Source organism: Chamaea fasciata, unplaced genomic scaffold, assembly GCF_029207755.1.
Source record: "Chamaea fasciata isolate MVZ Bird 193981 ecotype frontalis unplaced genomic scaffold, bChaFas1.0.hap1 SCAF_5, whole genome shotgun sequence".
Classification (NCBI taxonomy): Eukaryota; Metazoa; Chordata; class Aves; order Passeriformes; family Sylviidae; genus Chamaea; species Chamaea fasciata.
Window position 1 is genome coordinate 24,085,679 of NW_027094090.1, and position 22,339 is coordinate 24,108,017.

Sequence of the window (22,339 nt, forward strand, 5' to 3'; positions counted from 1 at the left end):
CAAGAAAAACTGACAGTGAAAGGAAAGAAAATGGGAGTACTCAGTGCTTCTTAAAAATTACAGCAACAGTTTTCAGGTAGTGCTTTCCATTTTCATTTTTCAGAAGACATTGGAACTCTCTGAGAATCTCAAAGTTTTGTCAGTATCAGGATAGACACCTTCAGGGATTTGCTCCCCTCCCTTAAGTAGGGAAATTTTATTACAGAAATTGTAATGAAAAGCTATTTTGTGGCTCATTATCTTATACAACTGCTAACAAATACAGATGTATAGGTCAAACTGCTACATAGGCCTCTTCAATGTTTTGTGAAAAATGCTTCCAAATCCACTGGTGAAAAACATTTGAGCTGATTCGAAGACAAGTCTGCAGTAGATCTGAGAATGGTGATACTATTCCTTCTTAGTGTCTTGACTTCAACAGCACCCATAGAGTTTATTTCCAGAGTATGTGTGTCTCACAGCATTGAGCATACTCTCAAGGAAGTTGTTGAACAGTTCTGTATGACATTTTCCCAGTCTTCAATTACTGATGTCCAGAGGGGCTTCTTCATGTGGGGGCTTTCTTCTATACTAACATTTTTCCTTCCTAGTGCAGTTTTCTTGGTAGGACTTTGTTCCTTGAAGTTATCTCTGCTCTTGATCGCAACCTATAGAGACATTTAGTTTGTTGTCACCAGAGGAGCTGAGGATAATTCACTCTCACTATACACAGGTTGTCTTCATAGGATTCCCTTTGAACTCTAATACCTATCAAACTTTGAAGTTTTCTTCCTTGAATAAGGATGAGTCAAACAACTGCTAAACCCACAGAAAACTTACCTATTTCTTACCATTTTAACCACGTTCTCTTAAGAGAAAGATGGAAATCTCAGCATGTCAGATTTCTCTCACTCAAAGCAGAAGGATGGTGTCTGGGACTCATATTTTCTGCTGTGAATTTATCCTCCCTCACACTAAATTGAGCTGCACATTCTATTGAGATAAGTGTTCCTGAAATCGCCAATTAGGGAACAGCTGAGACGGTCATGGTGCCACCTGTAGCCTCAAGTATCTCAGTGATCAATGTGTTCAGGAAAGTCTTAAATCCTGGTCTTCCCTCTCAGAGTCATAAATAGCAAGTACTGTTACTGGTCCGTGCACTGGAATTTGGAAGATGGGGCCTTAGCACATAGCCAAAGGCAGGGCATGTCTGTCTGCTGCAAGTGTTGCAAAAAGATTTTGGGACTCAAGGCCGCTTGTTATATTTACAAACTGTCAACCTTCCATCCTGACAGCGGTGCCAAAGGCTGCTGCAAATGAATGTGGGTGTCTTGATGTGGAAAAGAATAGTGAACTCTGCTAGCTGCAGTCAGTGTAAATTGATGGATTTATGAATCCAGTTTCCCTACATAGTGTGAGAAAGGGAATGTTGGTTCCCTCTGCTCTCTCTCAACTTCTGTTCCTTTTCTGGTTCCATTTTCCAACTGCCCTCTCGTATCTTAGTGGTCTTTCTTTTGTGAGCTTTTCTCCTTGCCTCCTGTACGTGTCGGCCATGTTCTTGGTCTCACTGAACACCTTTGAACTTAAAGCTCTTCTTCTTTCTTCTTCAGCTCCTAAATCAAAAATCTTCTTTCTCTTCTCTGCAGCCAGATACGTGAGAAGGTTTGTAGCCTGTACTGTTTGACCTTGCGTGCTGCTGGAAGTGTTTTGTCTATTTGTGCTGCTGGGTGTTGATTCAAACCTACCGATGCATTCGCATTGGCCTAAAGCTGGAAATGCTTTGGAGTTGCTGGTTCCTCTGAGGGAAAGAGTAACTGCTGCTGAGTACTTCCGTGCTTTATGTCTTTGTGAAGTGACGGCTTCTGTGAAAGTTCGGCTTCTGTGAAAGTTCAGCTTCTGTAAGATGGCACCGTATGTATGGATTTAATCTCTTCTGATGGAACTTGGTTAAACTAGAGGAGAAGGATCTTTGCCCCCTTTGCCTGTTCTGACAGTGAAAAAGTTCTGGGTGGCAACAGTGGTTGGTTGTGTGTGCAGTAGCAGTAGTGCTCTGAAGTTGAGTTCCTAAACCCTGGGTATCATCTCACGGAGTCTTAGAGGATCCAACTTACTCTGTGCTCAAGAAGCTCTGTGGGTAAGTAGTAAGTCAACATCACTTCTTGAAACAGAATTACTGAGATGGTGACTGCAGCAAGTCACCCAGTATGTTACTGCCTGAAGAGCTAAGCAGTGAAAGAGGCGTGCTCAGGAGGTTTGGGCTAGTCAGCTGGGATGCCTTCTCCAGAGGGCCGAGGGCCAGGAGAACTGTGGACACACTGCCAGAGTCCTCAGAGGTGTATTTTCGTTCAAAAGCCTTTTCATTCCTTTTCAGAGAAATGCATGTGTTGGCCTTATTTCCACCTATTTCTCTTTCCTCGGCTGGGGATGAGAATCACAAAAAGGTTACTGGAATAAATAAGAGGCAAACAAGACCTTTTTCTTCTCTTCATTCAGCCACACATGTTGCAGAGGGCCCTGTGGATCTTCTGGTCGTTGTGCAGGCTTCATAAACCGGGAAAGTGCTTTCTTCCAGCAGCTCAACTACTACGCTTTGCTTAAGATTAGTCCTGCTTTAGGTCATCTTTTGGTCTAGGCCTTAGATTTCCTGCTTCCTTCCACTACCCATGTCTCATTTCATGTTCTGGAGGGGTCTCTTTTCCCCAGGATTTTACTCTCCACACTTGAAAAAACACTTGAGGCTTGGGGGGAGTTTTTCTTTTGGCACCGCTGTAAGAGTTTGGCTCCATTTCTGTTACTCCACCCCCTGGTAGTTACGACTCCAGGAAAGAAACAGTCACAGGTCTCTCAGCCTTTCCACACAGCTCATACGGTCCAAGGCCTTTGGCATCCTCTTGGCCACCACAGGCCATCATCTCCAACTGCTGTGGTATTTTTAGGTTTTACCACGTTGTCCATGTGGTGTAAGAGTGTTTTAGGAGTTCTTAACAGTTATATTTGGGTCATATTATGTCTTAACTGTCTATCCGATGTATCATTCTAGGTACGACAGGAACTGGATGAAAAAATCACCAAGGAGCTGAAAGAAGGTAATGTGTCATTGCATTAGGAGTGGTAAGATAAAAGGTGACCCTTTCTATGTCTCAACAGCTTTCAAGCCATTGTTTTCAACTTCCTCTGCTAAGCACAGAGACTTTTTTTCTGCTGTCTAGGCTTGAATGTGAAAAATTCCTGTTTCCCAAAATATTGCATAGAATGTTTTGCACCTGCCTAGAAAAAAGCAAGCAAAAAGAAAATTCACCCACTGCCCCACACAGAAATACTTGGGTGCCTTTCACTATAGTTAATCTCCAGCAAAAACATCAAAGAAGCTCCCAGATTCTTTTAGATCTTTATAGACTTCAGCCATCCCTTCCTTCCCCGCACGTGGTTTGCGTTCAGTACTAAGCCATACCGTACACGTTCTCTGCTGTTAGATCTTGGCTTTTTTTGCGGTGATTCATGGCTTCTCTTTGTAGCCTACATGTTGCAGTCTTGTTTCAGTAAGTGAGAAGAACATGACCAGGAATAAAAGATAACATTTTTTCAGGAATAGATCGTTCAGTAACGTTTAGGCAAACATGAGTTCAATGCTTGCAACATGGAGCATAAAACACGCTCTGCAATTTGAGACCAGGTGTCCAAAGAGGAAATCCATCTGCTTCATGATTGTTGGTCCTCCAGGGTCACTGTTTTGCAGGGACTGTAGCTTTGGAGTTGTAGTGTTCCAATAAAGCACGTCTTTGAATGTTAAAGGAAAGCAAAGACTTCATGTTGAGGAGCTCTGCAGGGACTGCATTAAGAAGCATTGTTAAGGGCCACTGGAGTTGTTTGTATCCTCTGGAATGTCTGTCACTAGCTTCTGAAATGCTGTTGACTGATAAGTCAAAATGTGTTTTCTTCCTTTGTTCCGAGCTCTTCCCGTGCTAGGTGTTTTGGAAAGTTTAAAGTCTCTTTCAGGTTTGCAGACTCTTGTGTTATGTAAAATGTTCTTTTAGTGCATTAATTCTCCCTGTCTGCTTTAAAAGTAACATAAGGAATCTTGTGTCATTTCCCCCCAGCCACTGCTGAACTTGAAACTGGATGTGCTGGATCTTCAAAAAACCTTAATGTGGAGCAGGATCCCCTTTGCAGAGCAATAGAGGAGTACCGTGATGTTTTAACTAAAAATTACATGATTTGAATGAAATGCTGGGGAAGACTGGATATTTTTTGCTTTTATGGAGCATCTGTGGTTTCCCTTCTCCCCGCCTCAGATCTGAAAACTTTTTCATTGCGGTCTGAATATAAACTCTCATTCTATTAAATGGATGTCAAGCACAGTGCACTCATCGGTTGGGGTTTTTCTGCCCAGCTGGCTTCTTTTGCACTCACAGTATGAACCACATCCGTTTTTTCTGACCAGCAGATTGACTGATCTGGATTCTTGAGCTTGACAAAACTGTCAGACATGTTTCTTATTACAGTAGCTTCATTATGTTGTGTCACTCATGTTCTGTGTTTTAACAAAAGCATTCCCTTTGTTCTGTTTAAACCTTTCACTCAATGTGTTTGTAAGTTCTCCAGTGTTATTTCAATGCTTAGAACATCATTTGATGTGCTTTGAGCTCTGTGCTTCAGTCCTGATTCAGTGACTAATTGCTGCTAATTAACTTATAGTGGTGTTCAAGCTGGAGGGAAGGACACTTTACATTGTTGTCACTTTATGTGACTTAGGTTTAAAATGACTGTGAGTATGTAGTAGTGCCAAGATTTGTTTTATGGTCTTTTTGGTATTTTTATTTTGTATTGCAGAATGAGTGAGGTTGGAAGGGACCTCTGGAGACTATTTGTTCTAGCCCTCTTGCTCCAGGAGGACCACCTTTAGGTAGTTTCCTAGATCTGTGTAGGTTTTGAATTTTTTAAAAAATCGAGACTCCAAAGCCGCCATGGGCAACCTGACCTCATGATCAGTCACTGTCAAAATACACTTGGAATATCACAAGGAATATTCAAACTCAGTACCTCTCATGGTATTGGTGTTCATTTCTGTATTAAAAATTGCTGCACCTTAGACTTCTGCAGCTCTTGCTTAAACACTTGTGGTACACCTGAAAACACTTCAGGTGAGAGGGGGAAAAAAGGAACAGTATTATTATCAACTTTCCTCAATACTCTCCAGAACTTGTGTGATAGGATACCCAGTCTTTTTGTTGCTGCTAGCAGCTGATGATAGGGTGTCTGTAGCCCGGATGTGGTGGAAAATTGATAGCAACCCTATAAGCAGTTTTACTCATTTCAGGGAGTTACCAGTTTTTAATTAAGATGTCAGTTTTTATTTCCCATCTGCAAAAGTCACCAGCAGAGTATAGAACAAAGTCCTAGTTTTGGAAAAGTAAGAATGATTGTACTGAGATGAATCAAGACTGGAAGAATTTTAGGGTTTTACCCACTATTTTAAGGACTTAACTGATAGTGAGAAAAGCATTAAGTGCTGCTGTGACACTCTTCCTTTTTATATTAATATATTTTTGTGAAGCTATTACACTGTATTTAATTGAACTTGATATTTAATAAACTTTGCAACCTAGAATATGGCTTTGTTTTATTGTTCCCCTTCTTGACACTGCTTTCCACCCCTTCCCTGTTCATAGAGCTTTCCAGAGTTCTCCTATGCTCCCTGATGCACCTTGCCTGTCCCCCTGCTACAGATGAATGACTCAAACAATCAGCTGGGTGCTTGGCTAGTGATGCAGTGGCCTGCCCAGTGCAGGTGGGTGTGCACACCTGAGGCTACAAACTGGGTTTCCAGATAAGAGAAGGGGATGGTAAGAGGCAAATCCTGCAAAGTGGGATAGTCCTTCTTACCATGCCAGTATCTTCCCTGACATAATGGCTCAGCTGTGAGAACTCCCCTCTAAGTACCAGAGGATGAAGGTATTCATCTTGGCTGATGGCCAGGATTGATTGAGCTGTACTGGGTAAGAGACAGCTGCAACATCTTAGAAGATGTCAATGACTCATGGAATGTCCCATGATCCAGTAATACATCATCCAGGGGAATTACAGGGGGTGTTTCCACCTAGCCTCTGCATAATACAAACCTTATGGACCTGGTGTTTTGTGGACTCTTTCCTCCCCACTTGATGGATATGTTCTGCAACCACCACCAAGACGAGAACCGACAGGCTGCCATCAGAACCTATGGGGTGGTGATATTTCTGATGTTTATTCTGTTTCTTAGTCTCTCTTTCTCCCTTCTCTCCCTCCACTTGCCTTTTTCCTACCCCTCTCTACCTCACATTTACTGTTAAATAAAAATCTGTACTAATGCCTTTGGCACATGATCTCAGTTATACCTTTAGTCAGGCAGAGGCTTCTCCAATAATTTTAATATTCAGTCAGATCATAACAGCCAGAGGCCAGGCAAATGTGTCCCTTTTCTCAGGGGGACTTGAAGCACAGTCGTGTCAAAATTGTGCTAATTATCCATTCCCAGACTCTTCTGCATTTTAGACTAATCCTCCTTGGGCTCTGTGCCGAAGGCAAAGGCGCTGGGTGAGCTTCTGGCAGCCATGAAAGATAGGCACATCCCACTGGTTTGGAGCCTGTGGAGAGCTGACCCAGCCATAGCCCGAAAAAAAGTGTTAGGAAATTTCTCCAGCCTACTTTTGTAGTGTCTCTACACCCAGAAAGCAGAAGTCTTCTGGGCCTTCACTTTTGCTTGTCATTGGGACAAGCAGGGACATGTTTGAAAGTGTGTTTGTAGCAGGCTCTGTGCTGGTGGAGTGGCAGAGCAGAAAGTCAGTGTAGGCAGGGAGGGTGCAGGGCTAAGGAGAAATCCACTCCTCTGGAAGGTCCATCTCCAGTGTCCCAATGAGGATGCTTGGTGATCTCACAGACGCTAAAGCAGTCAGGGGAGGCTGCTGAGGTCTGGAAGACAGGAAATATCTGCCCGGTCTTCAAGATGGGCAAGACAGAGGAGCTGGGGAACTACAGGCCAGTCAGCCTCATCTCACTGCCTGGGAATGTGATGGAGTACATTCTCCTGGAATGCCATTTTTGAAGATGGTAGGGACAAAAATGTGATGGGGAGGAGTTGGCACAGGTTTGTAAAGGGGACAATAATGCCATGCCAATCTGGTAGCCTTCTACAATTATATGAATAATTCAGTGGACAGAGGGAGAGCAGCACATGTCTTTACTTAAGTATTGCTTTGTTTAGCTTGCACTGTAACAGTGACATTTAATTTTTGGAACTTCCTGATCGCTTTCCAAAGGAAGAGCAACTGTGTTTCTTAATTTCCTTGCTCAGGTATTTTACAAACCCTTGCAGGTCACTGGCTGCAAGACAATTATTAGATTTTGTAATACAGTTGTACAGAATATATAATTCTGTTTGAGGAAATCTCATTATACCAGTAGCTTTTTCCTCACAACAAATGCTGTAAGAAGTTTTCTGGATTTTCCAGTCTTGAAAATGTTGCACTGAACTGTGGCCACAAAACATAATTAGTTTTTCATTGTTATTTGTTAGCAGAATAGTGGCTTGAACAATTGATTGAAGGGAGTTTGAATAGTGCTATCAGAACCCTCACATATCCACTCAGTGAACCTTGACTTCTGAAATATCCAGGATCTACTTATAATTCACTGACCTCTGCAGTTCCAACTGCCTCATTAATGTTTTGCAGAGAGAATATAATTCTGGTATCTTGTCAGCATAATGACCAACTCTTTTCATCTTCTCTTTACCTTAGAGGCACCTCTCACCACCCTTACCTGGCTATAGAGATAAACCACTTGTTAATAAACCCAAACAAGCTACAAGTTCCCTTTGCCTGGAAAAGCCAATGGTAAATGCTTCTTTATTTCTGGCTTTTGGTGAGATGTGAAGGTTATTGACTGCTGGACAAAGCAAACTGAAAGCCAGTGTTAACATCTAGCCTATCAATAAGGGAAAGTCTAGTCAGTTCATTAACTTGAAAGATATTTGTTTGTTTTCTTGTTCAGCAGTGAAAAACCTGTTCTCAGAAGTGGATGGCTGATTCTTGGTGAAAACAACACCCTGAAAGTGGTGTGCTACCACATTACATGACAACACACAGGGTTACTCTTTACCCCAAAACTCCCCTAAGCTTAAGCAGTACTTTAGCTGAAGTTACTGTAACAGCTGATCATTCTACTACTTATTGCCTATGAGTTATCGATCATTTATCATTAGTTTTACTTAAGCACTGCTATTGGCACAAAGACAGTGACTTCCACAAGCAAGGAGCACAGTCCATGCTTTATTTCACATAAGTTGGACCATGTGAGGTATTATGATCACAGCTGTGTATTGCAAATAACAAGAACAATTTTCAGTTTTTATCTTCTTATCATTTCCTTTCAACTGTAGAAACAGAGTAAAAAATCTGTTCCTACCTCAGAGGCCTATTACCAGACATCTATAGCAGCACCTCTATGTAAAATGGAGCTCTAGGCATCTCTGTAAACAAAAAATTCCTCTTTCACATTTATAAACACTTGTGATGCCTATGTGAACACTGCTGTCAGTCTCCTTCTCGCCACTGAAGTGTTGACTGTTACAGCCTTAGAGAAAAGTCACCTTTTACCTCCAGTTGTATTACCAAAATCCTGTGCATACAACTACATTCCATTTTGCAGGAATTGATACACAGTTACCAACTCAGATGCTCCTCTGGAATGGCTTTTCATGAAATGGGATCATGCTTACAGAGTTTTAGCACATCAAGGCAAAAGTAACACAGTACAAAGCTAACAGTCCTTTCACAGCTGCTAGGTAGCCACAGCAGAAATTACTTACCATGAAATTCTGAATGACACAGGCATGTTTCAGCTCCCTTTCCCACACAATTCATTAACCAACCCACTCAACAAAATGTCTTTGTATTTACTCAAATTGTTTAATGCTGTCTTCTAATTTTCCAGAGTTGTAGGGCTGTAGCCTGGAAATGCACTAATATTTTGAAGAAGCTGGGTTTTAAAACCTGGTTCATTTCTTGGTATCTGCAGTGAAGCCAAGCCTTCTTCCATCAAGAAAAAGATATTTGGGGATGAGGGTTTAATGTTCACCCATCATTTTTTGGGCAAAGAAGCAGTCACTTTAAACATGGGCTAAATTTAATGTCCTCTTCTAAATTACTCCATTGCTTTCCAACTTTATTTCTAAACAAAATTCTGCAGCTTCATTTTACCATCTGGGACGTGCGTTTTGAACACAGAAGACAAGGTGTGTCAATGTTCTGGCCATGCAGTCAGGAACAAACAGATAAAAATATGTACCAGAAGTGCAGGGAAAAGAAATTGCTCACTGGCTTTTGTAGCTCACCTGCACTTCTCCATGTCTAGATTATCTTCACTGATTAGGCCTTTTTGGGTCCTGTAGTAGAAGATTTGTAATGTTAGAAGTTTCTCGCTTCATTAAGTTACTAAGGCTCAGATGGCCCATGGCAGAGAGAATGGAAACTCCAGTACCTTCAGTACATTCATAACTAATGCTCAGCTGCTTAAAGGCCCAACGACAATGGAGGGCACTGCTCAGGCACACCTGTGTGTTGAAGAGAGGCATTCACAGTAAGATAGCCTGGTATAATTCCCTTTCAGCTAAGGACCATTTTGCTGCCATCTGCACTTTGCTGTTGAAACTCAAAAAAAGCATAATTAGAGCCAAACTCAAAACTACTGACACATACAGTGTAGTTATAAAACATTGTGCATGTCTTACCCAGAAAGGTAATGGATACATACAAACATATTAATGTTTGTCTTTCTTACTGCTTTCTTCATTGGCTGGACTTCTGTAAAATGGTGAAATCAGAAGTTGCAGCATAAAACTCAAAATTACTTGATGGATGTTATAAATGATGCATAAACTAGTCTCTAAACAAATCAGGAAGCTGTCCCCATCACCCACATAATGATCATCACTTAAATGATAACAATCACTCTGTTCCATTTCTTATCAGACTGTTTCCACTTGGATCCTGACAATTTTAATTGAACGTGAGCTGATGGCTTTTCACAGAAGCAGTCTTGAAAATCAGAAGTGCAATTCCAGAGATGATCCTACCTTATTACAGTTATACAAAATAATCTTAAGCCTTTCTTTTCAAAGTCCTTGACCATTTGCACTTCCTGAATTTAAGCTGCACTTTCACCTGACTCTTGTATCCAGGATGAGTTAGGACAACCTGTAGAAGAAACAAGGCAAAAAGCAAGAAGGCTCTTTCCGTTCAGCATTGATGAGCACACACTTTCATGGATTTTGCACTTGCACTTTTATCGTGGAAATCATTCTGCACGCTCCTACTGCTAATGACCTGATTGTTAGGAGAAAGGCTGGCCCCAGTCCTATTGACTGTTTACATCCTAATGTGCTGGTTTTTAAATCTGTTTCCAAACTGACTGAGGTTCTATTGTCTCATATTTCCTCCACAGCATCACGCATTTTCAATCAGCATCAGCTCCTTAGCCATAATCACTTCCTGCCTTGGCTTCTGTTCAGTCTTGTAACTCAGTGCAAAACAGAACTCCTGCACGTGTGGTCTGTATGCATGAAATGGTACAGACGAGGTGGCATCTATGTGGCAGTTGGCAGTAAATGGTTTTATTAATTGGAAATGCTACAAACCAAATTTGAAACTGTTATAGATAGCTAGGGGGTTTATTGCTGCATGGTTTTTTTCTGGTCTTTTTGCATGCACACTGCTTTGAATACAAGCTTGACAACCTGTCTCCTGTATCCAAGGACTCTGTATCACAGACATGTTCATTAATGTGAATGCTGCAGATCCCAGCCATACACCACCAGCAGCTCTGGACAGTTTGCAGAAACATGGCAGCATTTATGTGTGCACAGGTTTCCATCTGCATCAAAGCACAAAAATACAAAGCACTAACCATAATTTAAAAATTACGTTTTAGGATAGGAAGCCTCCATATAAAGTTCCAGTAACTTAAAATATTTCTGAGTAGACAATGTTTTCTCACAATTTCTTAGTATTTCTTATTAGATGAATGAATTATACAGATACAATAATTGTACCTGTGTTTAAGAGAATTTTGCTACAATGACCACTGCTGTAAAGTCCAACTTTGTCCACATTCAACAGGTTTCCATCCTAGTTATTTCTAATTTTTATGTAGTATTAGAGTACTTCAGATCCAATTTCTTCAATTTCTCCACTTGAATAAACCATTCCTATTTCTATGCAGAGCAGTGTAATCATCACTGCTGGATTCGACACTAAAGATAAAATAAACCTAGATTAGCAAAGATGGCAGGAAAGCCATTAAAAAGGTTTTAGCAGACAAAAGCAGTACATGCACAAGTGCTTGTCCCCCCTAAAGTGATGAAAGCCTTTAATCTAAAAGTGCAAGTAGCCGGAAAGAAGTTGAGCACTGAGTGACTTTTTTTGGCATCCGACAGCACTGTTACTGATGTAAGGCTGAACGACAGCAGCATATTGTTCCAAGCAAGTTCCAGAGCTACTGAAACGTGCTGCAAGGCTCCAGGAAGGAACATTACCAAGTATGTAAGCCCTGCTTTTAGGGCTAGCAAGCAGGTTTTGGCAAAAGTCTGAATGCTATTGTGTTTTCAGCTTTGATTTTCAACTGCGTCAGTGGAGCTTTTCTTTCCTTCAGGGAAAATGCCACTGATACAAGAAATATCAGCATTTCTGTCTTTACTGTAAAAATTACAGTGAAAAAGGCCCCTGAAAAGGACCCTAAGGCAAAATATAGCACGCTGAGAGAGGCTACCAGGAAGAGGATTTCCAGAACAAATACCTGGCTCTTTACTATCTTCCGTCGTGTATTGTTAACCTAGGTCTGGTATAAGTTTTCCCTCCCTCACCTCAAGAATCTTAAACTTTTCTGATGCATCAGGGTTTCATAGTTATTTGTCCACGAAAACCTGATACTTGAATTTATAATGCCTTATTATTTAAGCAACAGAGAAGCTAAAACTAATTGATATGACACAGTTTTTCTGGCTACTGTAAATTCCACTTAATCCACCAAATTATTTTCATTATTCTTATCAATAAGCTGCAGTTCTCTTAATTGGAAAGCAGAAATAAGAATCCATTAGTAGAAGTTAGGAGAGTAGCATACACAGGTGCCACAAAGGTATCATAGACCAAATATAACTAGCAAACACATGTTGGGGTTTTAACTGCCATAACTCACATTCACAGTGTCTTAGTCTCTTTAACTGAGGCTTCTCCTTCTTGAGAAGTGCCTTTGTTGTCCTTGCATTTTAATTCCTAAAGGAGCAACAGCACATGACCTAGTACTTGTCATGTCAACTACGGAATAAATTAAATCTTTACATACCAATGCATGGAGAACACAATCTTGGTATTTAAGGGTAATTTCTGTAATTATCTGCAGAATAAAATTCTTAGAGTGCAGCAGCATGCTGCACTAATTGGTAGAATTACGTTGCCACAGGTACAAAACACCAACTCAGGCACACAGATACGGTACGTTTGCTATGAAAGTAGTATGGCAATGGCCATGAGACAAATACCATTCACCTGCACTATATCTTCAGTTCTAGCACAGAGTGTTTGATGTGTATCTCAGTGTTTACCCTTAAAATGGATTGAAGAATGAACACTTCCTCCAGGGCTAAGGACAATAGGCTATAGTTGATAGCAAAGGTCAAGTTGTACAGAAAGCGTCCACTGTTGGATTACATCTTCAAAACAGTATCCATGTTCTTCTTTCAATCCAGTACAGCCAGTAACCCGTTTGTAGGCTACACGATATTTGAAGCACTTTGACTGCAAGTATGTAAAAGGGACATGGAGGTACTTAACTTGGATTGCAGTTAGAGAAACTGCCCTTGGACCACAGAAGGTAGTTTCTGTGTTTCTTCACGCACACCAAATTAATTTACTTATTCTCTTTATAAACCAGCTCATTCATTTCACTGGAGGAATGCTTTCCCACCACTAGTCAACAGTTGTCCTTTTACTCCAAGACCTCTATTAACCAAACAAAAGGAGGAAGTGACCAACCTATGACAATGCAGGAAATTTAATAGCATATGACAATTACCTCCAATTCAGCATCACTTCCTTTTGGCCTTAGTATCACCTTGCTCTGTCCTCCTCATTTTTGTATGGTATGTTTATTACTCTGCAAGGACTTACTGGATTTTATTGACTATCACCTGTTATTTACTGAATCTTTAATCTCAGCTCATTGCAGTAAGACAGTTTCAGGAAAAACGTATTTGTGATCTCAGCAAGGCTCTTCATGTACCCCATGGAAGCAGCTGACAGTCATAAGGCACCAGCAGTCAGAACTCAAAGGGAGCGCCTGCAGTTCCGAAAAGAGAGTTACTCCTTTTTTGTTGAGAGTACTTTTCTCCGCAGGAAGAATAAAGCAAAGGCTTTTGGCAGACAATACTACTTACAAAGAAATTTGCTTTGCTACATCTCTGCAGTGTTAAACAGGAGAACCTTCAACCCAGCCAGCCAGCACAGAGCAATTGACATACCCCTGCTCAACACAGAACTGTTATCTGTGGTGCTCTTTTCTCATTCCGTCCACTCCTCTTTCATACCTCTTCAGCAGCTGAGGAGTTAAGTTTTCCTCTCAAAAATTCGGCTCTACTTCATTTGCTCTGTTGTACCTTTTTACTACCTTCAGTGTGCTTGCAAAACTGACTGCAGTTACCCTAGTGTGAAGATACATACACAGGCTTTACATGTGCTGAGCTTCCACCCTACTCTTCCCCGGGGACTAAAACTCTCTAGCTCTCTTCAGAAACACTAATACTTGGCCATCGCTCTGAAACCACAAAGTGGACATAATCCCATTGATTTTCCCCTTCTTTCTTCATTTATGAAAACAATAAATGAGACATAAATTACTCTAATTGGTGAACTGTTTTTTAGCCTAGACTGCGCTATAGGCTTGATTCAATGAAAGTACTCTCAGACTGGTTATAATTCAACTTCATGCATGAAACACCGTTTAACTGAGTGATTTCTCTGCACCATATACTTAAAAGTATCTAGTTAGCCACTATAGCTTCAAGTCCCTGAAAGTTCACAAAGCTTTAATTGCATCTTACAACTTTTAAAAGAATTATCAAGTCCTAGATTTGATTTCAAGAAATCCTTTCTGACTACGTCTCCTGGCTTTGATCCCTTCACCATTACATCCGGAAAAGGTTTTGGTCAAATCCAGACCAAAGCCAGTGACATTCAATTGAAAGAAATGTTGGAGCAGAAGTTGAAACAAAATGTGAGCGTAAGCCGAAAATCACAACTCCAAAAAGCTTTACATTGCTGCTAAGCATGAAGGTAAGCAACCTCCATGGTGTCAATTTTAAGGTTTTTAGACAGAATTTTGCTTCTGAGCAGGCTCCATCTTGGCAGAGGTGGAGACAAGCAGACCTTAGCCGGCCATCCTTTGCCCATCTCATTGCAGAACAGTCAATTTTACAATCAATTGCATATCATCAACCCATTTGGGCTTTGTGCAGTTAGTTTTTATCAGGATCCATTTCTAAAAGGGAGTTTATCTTTCTTAGTAATCACTGGGAGAATGCCCTAGGTTTAGGTCAGCCTGTACGTACAGACACATTTTCTTCAAGCTGTAGCTCCCCACCACCCTACAGACATAGGTTCACAGGCTCCAAAAAGAAAATGCAACAACTGAGGTCACCCACTTGAAGGAAAAAAGACAAGGTTAGCAATCTGTGTTTTAAACACCTTACTCTGCAAAACTATCACTTTTCAGATCATGGTTTTCCAGCTTCAACAACTGGAATTCTCATCTGGTCAGTCTCTTGATTTTACTGATCAATTTCACTGCCACTCTTCCACAGCTTTGCATCTGAGACCAGCACTTCAAGGTCAGAGAAAATAGTTTCAACTCACATCAGCAGCTTGTATTTAAAATCCTCAAGCAAACACAGGACCAGAGTTGCACTGCAAATGATGTGTTTCAGGTAAATGGTCTGCATATGCATTAGCAGTCCATGATTAATGTTCTAACATAACTTCTCAACTCCAAGACAACATCTTGCCATAGTTTTTCCAGTGCTTCTAGAAGTATTCAAATCCATGCGTTTCAACTGTAACTCTTCTTAAACATCCAACAAGTAATGCATTAAAAATCTGCTCACCCTGACTCCACTCTTTGCCTCTACATTTTTGCTGAGCTCTGAAATACCTAATTTAATAATCTGCTTTCTCCTTATCAATGCAATTCAGTTTCTACACTTTCTTTTCTCTTTTGCAGGTATCAGCATTTCAGTAGCAAAAAGGCTTTGTTGTTGACTGTTTAATGAAACTGATTCTCTTGACATAATGAATTACAGACAGTTAGTACTGACTTCTGGTAATCACAGGAAAACCTTAATTTGACTTATTCAATATCTGCTCAGCAGTTCCCAGAAGAGATGTGGACAGAGCACAACACATTAATAGATTGCAAGATGGACAAAGGCAAAAAAAGGTTTGCTGGGCTTCACATGCTCCACCAAGAACAATCTTGGAAAACAAGCTGGAAGCTAGAAAAATTGAGGGACACATTCCATGGAGAACAAATATTTTCACTTCAGTGTATTTGGTTTCCAAACAGTGAACTTGCAATGAAAATACCAAATCCCACTTAATATTAAAATCAGTATAAAACCCTCTAATATGCACATTAAAATTACTTTTTTGTTTGACAGCACATTTATATACAGGGGAAAAATACTGGGCTTATGGGACATTGGAGACTAACAAAAACAGCTTTATTCAAGAGAACAGGCTTCTTCATGCTGATGTGGCCTCAAACACACTATACTGCACAGAGCTTGTCCCACCTAGCTTGGCTGTGGCTGATGTATGAGATATGTGTGCAAGATGTATGCGTTTAAGACATATATGTAAATGTGATCACTGTTACATGGGATCTTTATATTCAATATTAAGGCACGTTTCTTTCAAAATAAATATTTTACCTACCTAAAGTATTGGTGTCTTCTAAACTACATTCTAAGACAATGGTTACACATTGTCAAACACACAATTCTCTTTCTGTAGATCTTACCCAAATTTTGAGCAACATGACAGCTGCTGAAAGGTGAAGACAGAATGAGTTGCTCTGGAATTGAATGGGCTGCAAATAAATGCATGCATTTGGGCTTTTTGTTCCTGTTTAAAAGTTTGTTTGTCTGTTTCTCCAATTTGTCTGCCAGGATTAAGGCATTACAAACTCCTGCACCTCCAGTATAGTCTTGGGGAACAACAAGGTCTGATACCACAAAAAAAAAGCAGTATGTGCATAAGTCATTAATTTGACTGTGAAAGCTTTTAACATTCTTCCTTTCTATACTACACACATACACAAAAAAAATTTTACAAAGAACAGTTTTCCATTTACTGCCACAACTACATTTAGAGATGGTTAAACTGACTGTTACACATCTACCTTCAAATAATCCTGGGTTAACATTAAAAACCTTGGTTTACCTTTAGGAATGAGATCTTATTTTAAGAACAAGGTATATTAATACAGTATCAGGACCATCACTGATACTGATTCCATTTCCCAGTGAAATTTATGCAGTATAAAATCCCAAAAGAAATTCAATGAAACTACCTTTAGCAAAATGTAGAAACTTTAATTTACATGCAAAACTCCAACATATTCATAACAAAAAACTGGTGACTAAACAAATTAAACACAATTTTTTAAAACTGTCGACATTGCTAAATAGGTCTGTACAACCAAAGATTTACAAAGTCCCTGTGCATTTTAATCTTTTCAGTGCACAACGGAGTTTAAAGGTTCTGCTCGAATATTTCCCAAGTCAAGAGCTGAATCTGTCTCTTCATCAATTTCACCAATCACGGCACTGCAATCAAAAAAAAAAAAAAGATCAGGTTATTATTTATGGAAATCAAATCACAGTTCTAAAACAGAAGCTGTATTTTATCTTCTAACAATAACAACCTTTACTTGCTGTTGAACTATATCAGCTTCTTCTGATTGATGCTGTTTATCCCATGAAAGCTTCTAGCGATGCACACTGAATGCTCAAAGTAATTTGTTCCATGACTGTTTCTTTCCTTTTATTTTTCAACAGCTTCCCTATTTCATGAGAGTCACCTATTTTGAAGTTACTGTTACTTAGCTGTTGATTCTTTTTGCTTCTTCCTCTAAGGATGTTGAATTTCAGTTTTTTGAAGAGTTGCATGAATACAGAATTATTACTTGTAATAAATAGGTTTGAGTTTGTTAAGATTGCAAGAAAAAAATATATTTCACAGCATATTTACAATATATTTGAGTAGTGTGGCTGTATGATGATGACTTTCATCATACATTTCAATTGTATGATGAAACAGTGGAGTAGTAAACCATTACTTACTGTTTTATACACATTTTTACTACCGGAATGAAAAGCTACTGTTAGAGTGACATGCATAGTCCCACCTTTATACATGTGTCAAATTACATTTTCTTAAAAGCCTAAGTCAAAAGTGATGAAAGTATTCAGAATGATCCACTTCCTCAATGATATTAGATAAATGCACCTAGATACCAATTTAAGCCTTGGCATTTTGTTGTACGGAAGTATCAATTAGAAGATGAAAATTCCTATCCAGGCTCATGTGTTGGTCACTGCAACACACTCTTTCTCCAGCTGTGATAAAAAATAATCTTACTTTTGTCATCAGTTTCAGAATCCTGCTGCAAAAGTAACCTTCCTAGCTGGCTCACTTACCAGGCCTTCTTTCCACTTCACTTGTAACCCTCCCATGGGTTTGGCACACCACCTACTTTTCTCTGCACTCAAGGAGCTTTCACTCACTCTCACTTTGTAAGGGAATTTCACATCAAATACCAACTCATACATTTGACATGTCACTACAATGGCTTCAACACTCGCTACACTATCAAGTCAAAAACTTTACAGATTTTCCAGATTATAAATCTCTGTGAACATCTGCTCTAAACCTCTAAAAAAAACCCAAAACAAAACAAACAAACAAAAAAAACCCCAAACCAACAAAAAAACCAACCAACAACCAACTGTTGAAAGTCAACTTTGTATCAACTTTTTCATCATTTCTCAGCCTGTCCTTGTAGGAGAGATGATCTAGCCCTTGGATCACCTTCAATCCCAACATTACAAGGCAATCACTTCTGTAAAAGAAGCGTAGGTGTTTGCTATTCAATACAGAATCCCAATCATTTGTTTGGAAAGACCTGCAAGATCAAGTCCAACCATTAACCTAACACTGCCAAGTCCACCACTAAACCATGTCCCTAAGTGCCACTCCTACACATCTCTTTTAACACCTTCAGGGATGGTGACTCAGCTTTGGCAATACTTTCTGTGTGCCCATAAAGATGCCCAGTGTCTGGGGCTATCAAGGTTTATAAAGATTATGGATACATAAATACACACACACACACACACACACACGTGCACACACACACAAAGTTTGTATGAAAAGATTTAAACAAGAACATGCTATACTTACACGTTATCACCTCTTACAATGTATAAGCCCAGCACTACTTGCTCAACTCCTTGTGAAGAACTAAACACTCGTTCATGGCTTTCATCCAAAATCAAGTTTATGGTCTGATCAAAACCTTTGAGTGTTCCCTGAAAAAAAACCAACAAAAAAAAGCACACTCATATTGGCCTTGAAATTTTTGCTGTCAAGGATATCTTAAAGAGAGTGGCAAAATGAGGGTACTAGAAAACAGATGCTCTATTCAGGTTTTATTCTTTAGCTTGAACACAAACAGCTAAAGGACAAAATTTTAAAAGCAATAACCAATTTAAGAAAAGCACATGTATTACTGTGTGCTCATGCTAAAAGACACAATAAGCTTAAACATTAAAAAAGTAAATTTTTCATTTTATCTATGATGTTTCTCTAGGCAATTAATTTTACTATTTCTACACTGGTTTTCTGTATGGATGTTTCCAGAAAGTAAATAAATCATTAAATAAAACAAAAACCAGAAATGTTGGATTTTTGTGGTCAACCATATTGAAACCTAATTCCTAACATGCAATTTTAAGTGGTACCTCTTTGAAGGAGATTACCTTGTGTTTACTATAATATTTTTAAAAGATAAAGTAAAAAATACAGGATTTTGTGGCACTTAAGCACGTGTTTGGAAAATTGATAACAAAGATTTACCATCACTGATTGATTAAGAAATTCAAACTCACATATAACAGCCCTTCAAAGAGTCATAATATGCATTCATTTCATCTAACAATGAGTCATATACACCCATTCAAATCTTTATTGATAGGAAGTGCCTTGTAGCACAAACACAAAGTTTACCAAACAGATTTGGTGAAGGCAACAGATTTCTGTTTTCTCTTTCCAGAGGCTGCACAATGCTAAGTACAGACAGAAAGATACAATCCTCCTGCACCAATCATACTTTTAAGTTACATTCAAAACCCAAAAGAATAAAAGATGAGGGGAAGTGATGCAAGAAGAAAACCCCCAAAATGCAGAAGCAAAAAACCAATAATATTATACAGTCTAATATATTAAGTTGGCCTGTTCTCAGGTTTTCAGGTTTAAACAGAAGCCCACAACGTTTCTCCAGCAATTCTCCAGCTGATATTTTTCTACAACACAGGGAAGAAACAGTTTTAGCATGAAAGCTGAAGATCTTACAGAACAAACCACACATTCTAGACGGAAACTAAATTACTGAACAGGGGAGGAATGCATTTTTTTGTGCGTTCCCACAGAAAACCATTTGACAAGAAGGCCAGAGCACCTGCATGCAGAAATTTATCAAAGGAAAAAGCTGACATGACATGCAAGAAACAATAACTATTCATAAAATTCTTTTTTAAAGCTTTGTGGCAATTATTCTATACTATATAATTTAGTAGTGTGAATATGTGAGACTATCCTAACAGAGCTTCTTTATTGCCACAATGGAAAGTCTTTATGGGGGAAAATAAAATATTAAAAAATATAAGTCTTACCACAATCATTCTTCCATCAGAAGTAATTACTGCAACAGTACCTGATACTTCATTAAGGAACTTTTAGTCATATCTGAAATAGAACTGTTAACATTTTCTGAAACACTCATATGCAATACAGGTTTTATAAGCCATTTAGAGCCTAAAAAGAGCATCAGCACTTCTTTTAAATCAGCATGGTCAACAATATAGTATTTTTCATTAACATCTCCTTTAAAGTTTCTCTTCACCCAGCCATGGACAGTCATACACAAACACGAAAAGCCTTAAAAAAAAGAATAAATATTTGAGCTCACTTGTCTTCCCATTACTAACTGCACTGCCTCAATATTGAAATAACATTTTCATCAACACTTTAAGTCCTTAAGCTGTTTTTTAACAGCTCTGCAGTGGTGATCTCGAGGCTAGCATCCTGCATCCCTTCCTTCTGAAGATCTGATTATGCGAATTCGATGAGCATATATTCATCATCTTGACTAATTCTGGGTTATTAGCTTACTGTTTGTGAATAAAACTGAAAATGTCCATGGGTTGCAAAGCGCACAAAAAACAGTAGCAAAAGCGATGCAAGAACCCCAGCTCAAGGGCTTTGAGCAAGTGATGCGACCCTGCTATCTAAACGCACGTTAACAGCTCACTAAGGGAGCAGGCCCACCGCGAATCTGCCTCACCACGGGCAAAGCTCATCTCGGCACCACCGGGTGCTGCGGGGGCCCCTATTCTCCGGCTAACCTCCGGCCTGCCAGGCCAAGCTCCCGTAGGGAGAAATCGACGCCGCCAACAGGGACGGGCCCAAGCACCAGAACCTCGCTGCCGTGACCAGGCCCAGGGTCAGGGCCCCGCTCAGGAGGGGGAGCAGTGCCGCGGCTGCCGGCGGAGGATACGGTTGATGTAGTTCTCCAGCGCGGAGGTCATGGCGGCCCACTCTCACCGCGAGGCGCCGCCACGTCCGGCGCGCGCCGCTGACGCACGGGCCGCAGAGCAGGAGCACAGCCCGGGGCGGGGCTGCGAGCGCGGCAGTGCGCATGCGCCGGCGGCAGAGGCGGCGAGGGGTGCTAGAGGGCCGTACCAAGGAGCGATCTGCCGGAGCCGCGCGGGGGGGCTGCGGCGCCCCCTCCGCGGTGCATGGCACCGCCCGCAGGCACGCCCGGGAGGCGCGACCGGGGGCCGGGAGCCGGGGGTTAGGTTGGGTTTGGTTGCGTTCGATTGGGTTCGGTTTGGTTCTCTCTCTGCTGCGGAAAGTTGGGCTTCAGGGCCTTGCTGTCCTGGTGTAGCGTTTCTTTTCTCAGTGGCCGCAGGCAAAGAGCTGAGGTCACGGGGTCGTTGTCGACGTGGAGACCAGTGACTAGTGGTGTCCCTCCAGGGGCCGGTACTGGGGCTAACACTGCTCATCTTTATAGGCTACATGGACAGTGGGATTGAGTTCGCTCTCATCAAAATTGCTGATGACACCAAACTGTGTGGTGCCATCAAACATGCTGGAGGGAGAGGATGCTATATCCAGAGGGATCTGGATAGGCTTGAGAGATGGTACCACACCAATCTCACAAAGTTCAATAAGGCCAAGTGCAAGGTTCTACACCTGGTTCAGAGCAGTCCCAGACACACCTACAGGCTGAGTGGACAGGTGATGGAGAGCAGCCCTGCAGAGAAAGACCCGGGGATGATGGTTGATGAAAAACTCAACATGACCCAGCAGCGTGCACTTGCAGCTCAGAAAGCCAACCATACCCTGGGCTTCATCAAAAGCAGTGTGGGCAGCAGATGGAGAAAATTGATTGTCCCCCTCTCCTCTTGTGAGACCCTACCTGTGTCACAGGATCTCCCAGCAGAATGAGCACATGGAACTGTTGGAGGAAGTCCAGAGGAGGGCCATGAAGTTGATAAGAGGACTGGAGCACCTTCCTTACAAAGACAGGGTGATAGTTGGGAATGTTCAGCCTGGAGAAGAGAAGGTTGGATGGAGACCTCATGGCAACCTTCCAGTATCCAAAGAGAGTCTAAAGGGAAGCCATAGAGGGACTCTATCAGGAGCTGTAGTGACAGGACAATGAGTAATGGGTACAAACTGAAAGAGGGGAAATTTAAGCTAGATATTAGGAAGAATTCATTTACTGTGAGGGTGGTGAAATACTGAAATAGGTTGCCCAGGGAGGCTGTGGATATCCCAACCCTGGCAGCGTTCAAGGTCAGGTTGGGTAAGGCCTTGAGCAGCCTGGTCTAGTGAAAGGTGTCCCTGCCCATTGCAGGAGAAGTTGGGATTAGATGATCTTTAAGATATCTTCCAACCTGTAAATTTATATGAGTCTTGCTAGTATGGGA

General features: G+C 40.8%; 2 protein-coding genes across 7 annotated transcripts in view; one reads left to right on the forward strand and one right to left on the reverse strand.

The window, feature by feature from the left end:
- Positions 1-5,587, forward strand: part of ANKRD26 (ankyrin repeat domain containing 26) — a 51,280-nt gene extending 45,693 nt beyond the window's left edge. For all 6 annotated transcript variants that reach the window (XM_066183034.1, XM_066183035.1, XM_066183039.1 and 3 more), the window contains 2 exons: positions 3,020-3,065; positions 4,077-5,587. In XM_066183034.1, the coding sequence (XP_066039131.1) occupies positions 3,020-3,065; positions 4,077-4,198 (168 nt within the window). In that variant the 3' untranslated portion in view covers positions 4,199-5,587. The remainder of the gene's footprint in view (positions 1-3,019; positions 3,066-4,076) is intronic.
- Positions 5,588-16,636: 11,049 nt separating this feature from the next.
- LSM8 (LSM8 homolog, U6 small nuclear RNA associated) lies at positions 16,637-21,003 on the reverse strand. The gene is made up of 4 exons (XM_066183042.1): positions 20,902-21,003; positions 20,018-20,058; positions 18,528-18,655; positions 16,637-16,891 (listed from the first exon to the last, which is right to left on the reverse strand). Exons 1-4 carry the CDS (start codon positions 20,930-20,932, stop codon positions 16,801-16,803), a joined length of 291 nt encoding a protein of 96 aa, XP_066039139.1. The 5' UTR covers positions 20,933-21,003; the 3' UTR covers positions 16,637-16,800.
- Positions 21,004-22,339: the final 1,336 nt, after the last annotated feature.